This window comes from Orycteropus afer, unplaced genomic scaffold, assembly GCF_000298275.1.
Source record: "Orycteropus afer afer isolate SDZICR_OR568_19922 unplaced genomic scaffold, OryAfe1.0 scaffold00772, whole genome shotgun sequence".
In the NCBI taxonomy this organism is placed as follows: Eukaryota; Metazoa; Chordata; class Mammalia; order Tubulidentata; family Orycteropodidae; genus Orycteropus; species Orycteropus afer.
Window position 1 is genome coordinate 134,272 of NW_006922359.1, and position 6,634 is coordinate 140,905.

At 43.9% G+C, this 6,634-nt stretch overlaps 1 protein-coding gene across 1 annotated transcript; it reads right to left on the minus strand.

Annotated features, from left to right (window-relative positions):
- LOC103211680 (olfactory receptor 10H1) lies at nucleotides 1-1,011 on the minus strand. The gene has a single exon (XM_007957662.2). It carries the CDS (start codon nucleotides 1,009-1,011, stop codon nucleotides 1-3), a length of 1,011 nt encoding a protein of 336 aa, XP_007955853.2.
- Between the last annotated feature and the right edge of the window lie 5,623 nt (nucleotides 1,012-6,634).

Sequence of the window (6,634 nt, forward strand, 5' to 3'; positions counted from 1 at the left end):
TCACAATTTTTCTGGGCTCAATTTGCTGAGGAAGGTCTTGTTCATGGCATTCTTCAGCTCCTTGTTCCTGAGGCTGAAGATGATGGGGCTGAGGAAGGGTGTGAGGACCGTGTATGTGATGCCCATGAGGGTGTCTCCTTCCAGAGACTGAGGACTCTTAGGCTTGAGGTAGATGACAGAGGCAAAGCCATAGTGCACAATGACCACAGTGAGGTGGGACACACAGGTGGAGAAGGCTTTGTGACGACCCTCAGCAGAGGGGATTTTCAAGATAGTGGCTACAATGAAGGCATAGGAGAGGAGGATAAGGAGACAACATCCCAGCAGGGCTGTGATGCACACCAAGCCTATGCCTTTGGCCACAGCTGGCACATCATCTCCACAAGCCAACTTCAATAATGGTGGCACATGGCAAGCAAAATGGTGGATCTCATTGGGTCCGCAGAAGGTGAGGTTAAAAATGGCCATTGTCACCACCATCCCCATGATGGATCCTCCAGCCCAGGACCAGGCCACCAGGCAGGCACAGCCCTGGGGGCTCATGAGGACATTGTAGTGCAGGGGGTGGCAGATGGCCACATAGCGGTCATAGCCCATGACAGTGAGTAGGAAGGAATGGGTGAAGCCAAATGTGAAGGAAAAGAACATCTGGCTGGCACAGGCCACAAAGGCGATAGTGGGATGGGTGGAGAGCAGGTCAGCCAGCATGCGTGGGATGATGGCAAAGGTGTAGAGGATCTCGGATATGGAGAGGGCACACAGGTAGAGGTACATGGGTGTGTGGAGGCTGCGCTCACTCCAGATGGTGGCCATGATGAGCAGGTTCCCCAGCAGTGTGAACAGGTACATCAACAAGAACAGCAGGAAGAACATCAGCTGAAGGTGGGGGAAGGTGGAGAAGCCTATGAGGACGAACTCAGACACTGCTGAGTGATTCCCTCCCAGCATGGAGACTGTACCTGGAGGTAGGTGTGACAGGGAGAGTTGAGTCACTGGATGGAGAAAGGCCATCAACTTCTACCATACTAGGGACCTCCTCCAAGAAGCTTCTGCTCATCAATGATAATAGGTGGCACTGATTGAACACCCACATTATACCTTGCATAATTTCTCTCATTGATCAAGTGAGGAAGCCACCACTTTTCACCCCCATTTTGAGTCTCCTGTGTATACCTAATGAGAATATTGGGGCACAGACAGGTTAAGCATCTTGCTCAAGGAAGTCATTGAAATGGTAGAGCCAAGATTAAACCTATGGCTAGGCTGACTCCAAAGACCTTCTTGAACTCTCTATTTACTCTCAAAATGAAAATATTCATTCACCAGAGCTTCCTACCATTGACAGTGCACACTCCTATTTCCTTCTGAAAAATCTTGTTTGTCCCACAACTTCAGGTACCGCAAGATGTTCCTACCCCATGGCCATGACTCCTTGGACTGGGGTACATCTCTGATTTCATCTGAACAAATCAGATTCTCCCTCCTTGGGAAGGGAATCTGTTATAAGTTGAATTGTGTCCCCTCAAAATATGTGTTGGAATCCTAACCCTGATACCTGTGGATGGAGTCCCTGGATGGTCCCAATGATTAAGCATGTGGCCACTAACCAAAAGGTTGGGAATTTGAATCCATCCCAAGGTGCCTCAGTAGAAAGTGCTAATGGTCCATATGATGAAAACATCATGGAATTTAGTTGTAGTCTGAAACATACAGGTTTGCTGTGAGTAGGAATCTGGCAACTGGTATACCTGTAGGTGGACTTCTGTTAGGAAATATGGTTTTCTTTGTTATATTAATGAGGCTGTAGCATTGTAAGGTGGTCCTAAGTGTAATCATTTCCAAGTTATACGACAGCAGATTAGACACAGAGGCAGGCACATACTGAGAAAGACAGATGCCGTGTGAGGTTTGCCATGGAACCACGGCAACAACAGAAATTCAGACAAGGATTGTCCCCTGGAGCCAACAGGAAGAGCAAGCCTGGATTCATACTTCTATCCTCCTGAACTGTGAGAAAATAACTTTCTCTTCTTTAAAGCCACCCATGCATGGTATTTGGGAGCTCTTGTAGCATAGTGCCTAATGGACTTGACTGCTATCCAGAAGGCTGGTGGTTCAAACCCACCAACCAGCCACTCCTCGGAAGGAAGGTTGGGCAATCTACTTCTGTAGTGATACTGCCTCAGCAACCCAAGGAGAGGTCGCTATGAGTTGGGTCCGACTCCACGGCACATAACAACAACAAAAACAACAACAACAACATGGTATGTGTGTTACAGTAGCACTAGAGAAGGAGGTAGTATTCTAGGGCTGCTGTAGCTCATCCACAAGTGGATGGCTTTAAAGAACAGAAATTATTTCCTTACAGTTCAGAAGACTAGAAGTCTGAATTCAGGACACCAACTCTAAGAAAGGCTCTCTATCTGTCAGAACAGGGGCCAGAACCTGGTCCCTTTCCAGCTTCTGTTCCGCAGTTCCTTGGTAATTGCCATCTGTCTTCCCCCTTTAGTGCTTATCTTTGTGTCTATGCAAGGAGCTCTGGTGGCGCGGTGCCTAAGACATTTGACTACTAACCAGAAGATTTGTGGTTCAAACCCACCAGCCACTCCTTGGGAGGAAGACTGGGCAATCTACTTCTGGATTGATACTGTCTTGGACACCCAAAGGGGGTCTCTATGAGTTGGAATCGACTTGATGGCAGTGAGTTTGATTTTTTTGGTTTGTGTCTATGCTGCTCCTTATATCTCAGAAGGGATTAGGTTTAGGATCCACTGGTATGTAGGACACTGATATTCCTAAACAAGATCACATACATAGATGTGTTGTTGTTAGGTGCTGTGGAGTCAGTTCTGACTCAAAACAACCCTATGTAGAACTAGGAAACACTGTCCATTCCTGCTTTATCCTTTCAATTGTTGCTATGTTTAAGGCACTGTATGAGACCTTCTCATCCTTACACTTTACCAAGCATGATGCCCTTCTGTAGGGACAGGTCCCTCCTGATAACATGTCCAAAGTACGTGAGACGGAGTCAAGCCATCCTTTCTTCTGGGGAGTATTCTGAATGTACTTTCAAGACAGATCGTTTCTTCTTGTAGCAGTCTGTGGTGTATTCAACACTTACTGCCAAGCCCACAATTCAAATGCATCAATTCTTCTTTGGTCTTCCTTAGTCATCATCCAGTTTTTGCATGAATTCGACGTGATTGTAAATACCATGGCTTGAGTCAGGTGCACCTTAGTCCACACATTGACATCTTTGCTTTTTGATACTTTCAAGAGGTCTCTTGTAGCAGGTTTCCCCAGTACAATAAGTCCTTTGATTTCTTGACTGCTGCTTCCATGGGTGTTGATTGTGGATCCAAGTAAAAGTCCTTGACATCTTTAATCTTTTCTCCATTTATCATGATGTCGCTTACTGGTCCACATGTGAAGATTTTAGTTTTCTTTATTTTGAGGTGTAATTCACACTGAAGGCTGCAGTCTGTAGTCTTTGATCTTCATCAGTAAGTGCTTCAAGTCCTCTTCACTTTCAGCAAGCAAGGTTGTGTCATTTGCATATCACAGGTTGTTAATGAGTCTTCCTCCAATCCTGATGCCACTTCATATTGTCCAGCTTCTCCGATTATTTTTTCACCATTCAGATTGAATAACTGTGGTGAATGCATACAACCTAGACACACCTTTCTTGATTTTAAACCATGCAGTATACACTTGTTCTATTCTCAGTCTATGTACTGGTTCTGTATGAGCACAATTAAGTGTTCTGAAATTTCTGTTCTTTCCAATGTTAGCCATAATTTTTTTATGATCCACACAATAGTATGCCTTTGCATAGCCAATAAAACACAGGTAAACATCTTTCTGGTATTCTCTGACATCAGCAATGATATCCCTTGTTCCACATCCTCTTCTGATTCTGGCTTGAATTTCTGGCAGTTCTCTGTCAATGTACTGCTGCAACTATTGGTGTAGTGCCTAAGACATTTGACTACTAACTAGAAGGCTGGTGGTTCAAACCCACCACCCACTCCTTGGAAGGAAGGTTGGGCAATCTATTTCTGTAGTAATACCACCTCGGAAACTCAAGGAGGGGTTGCTATGAGTCGGATCCAACTCGATGGCAGTGAGTTTGTGTTTTGTTTTTTTTTTCAGCAAAATTTTTCTTGCATGTGATATTATTGAAGTTATTTGATAATCTCCACATTCTGTTGGATCACTTTTCTTTGGAATAGGGATAAATAAGGATTTCTTCCAGTTGATTGTTCATAGATTTTTTTTTTTTTTTCAGATTTCTTGGTATAGACAAGTGAGTGCTCCCAGCATTGTATCCATTTGTTGAAACATCTCTATTGGTATTCCATCAATACCTGGACTTTGTTTTTTACCAGTGCCTTCAGTTCAACTTGGATTTCTTCCTTCCCTACCCTGGTTCTTAATCCTATGTTATCTCCTAAAATGGTTGAACATCAACCAATTCTTTTGGGTACAGTGACTCTATATTCCTTTCCATACCTTCTAGCCATGGGACATGCACTGGGGTCTAATTGCATTGACAGGGCAGAGCCTCCAGCCCACCTGTTTTCTAAATGTGAAGCAAAAATAAAGCATCACTCCCTTTGGGCCTCAAAAAAAAAGAAAGAAAGAAAGAAAAGTCCATAGGTATGGGGTAGAATTTAAACTCATATTTTGAGGAGACACAATTCAATCTACAACAATAATTAAAAGAATTTGAGGAAGGAGACCATGTGGCTCCAAGGAAGAGCCAACAAAAACATTCTGGTCATTTCCCACCTGGCATGGCTGTATATTCTGAAATAATGATCAAAAAGGGAGCATGGGAGTCAGGAAGCCTGAGTTCAAATCCTTGTTCTTCTGGCTGGGCAATCTTGAGCGAATTTCTTCACAAATCTATCCCTCAATTTCCTCTAATTACCTGAAAATACTAATAAATGGGCTACAATTGGAGTAAGAACTCTGGTGGCACAGAGGTTAAACACTTGGTTGCTAATTGAAAGGCCAGTGGTTTGAACCCACCAGTCACTCCATGGGAGAGAGAAGTGGCAGTCTGCTTCTGTAAAGGTTTTATCCTTGGAAACCAAATGAGGCAGTATCACCCTTTCCTATAGGGTCACTATGCATCAGGATCAACTCAATGACAATGGGTTTGATTTGGTTTTGGTTGGATTCTTGGAACGATTATTACATGGATAATTAAATCAAATGAGAAGTGTGCAAATGTGCATGGCTCACCTATTTTAAAGTGCATGGTTCAGAGGCATTTAGTACGTTCGCAGAGCTGTGCAATCATCACTTCTATTTAGTTTCAGAACTTTCTCATTATCTCAGAAGGAAACTTTGTACCCATTAGCAGTTCTATCCAGTTCTCCCTTTGCCCCAGGCCCCTGGGAACCACTAACTTGCTTTCAACTCATACATGTAAGTCCATAGCAGCATTATTCATAGTAACCAAAAGGTATACGCCACCTAAATAGCTTTTATTTAGTTAGATTTCAATATATCTCTATTAATCACTTAAGCATCTTAAAATTATCTTTTTTTATTAGGCAAGTCAAAGTTGAAAAGGTAGTCAACCACTTTCTGTCTCTATGGATTTGCCTTTTTTGGACATTTCATGTAAGTGGGACTGTTGTGGTTACCTAGTGCTGCTCCGACAGGAATTTACCACAAGTGAGATGGACTTAACAAACAAGAGTTTATTCTTACAATTTGGAGGGTTTAAGTCCGAGTTCCAAGTGGCAGGCTCTAGGGGCTGGGTGAAAGCCCCTCAGCCTTGGGCTTCAGCTCTGCCTTCTGCTCCCGGCCCACTGAAGCCAGAGGCTTTTCCTCACTCAAACAGCTGCTGGCTGCTGAGGCTGACAAGCCCAAGGTCGACAAATAAAAAGGCACAGTCCCAGTGTTACCAAACCACACAGCAGGCCATTAATTCAAGTCCACTGAAAGTCCCAAGGTCGGCAGAGCATGGCAGGCTGCTGAACAATGACACGGCTACATGCAGGGTTCAAGTGTGCCATAAACTAGAGACCATTCTCAAAGCTGTTTCTTATATACGGGAAGCAGACCACATACCCAAAGGCAGCTACTCAGCTGCTCACAGTAGATTCCACCATGGAATTGATTACCAGTCTCATCATGGGGAATACTACATCCAGCTGCCCAGACACTCAACCAGGCCTAGCCAAGTTGACACACAAACTTAACTACCACAGGGACTGCACACTATATGACTTTTCGTGTCTGGCTTCTTTTACTCAGTGTAATGTGTCCAGATCTCCTCCCTGTGGTAGCAGGTATCAGAGCTTCATTTCTCTTTAGGGCTGAGTAATACTCCATTGTATGGATGGACCACATTTTGTTTACCCATTCATCTGTTGATGGACATTTATGTTGCTTCTACCTTTTGGTTATTGTGACTAGTGCTGCTATGAACATACATTTGTTGTTGTTGTTGTTATGTGCCGTCGAGTCGGCCCCGACATGAGTTAAAAGCAGGTTAGTGGTTGCCAGGGGCTGGGGCAAAGGGAGAATGAGATATAACTGCTAATGGGTACACGGTTTACTTTTGAGATAATGAAAAAGTTCTGGAACTAAATAGTGGTGATGATTGCGCAGC

Excerpts from the sequence above, each read along its gene's own strand:
- LOC103211680 (XM_007957662.2), bottom strand. The coding sequence starts at position 1,011 with ATGGCCTTTCTCCATCCAGTGACTCAACTCTCCCTGTCACACCTACCT.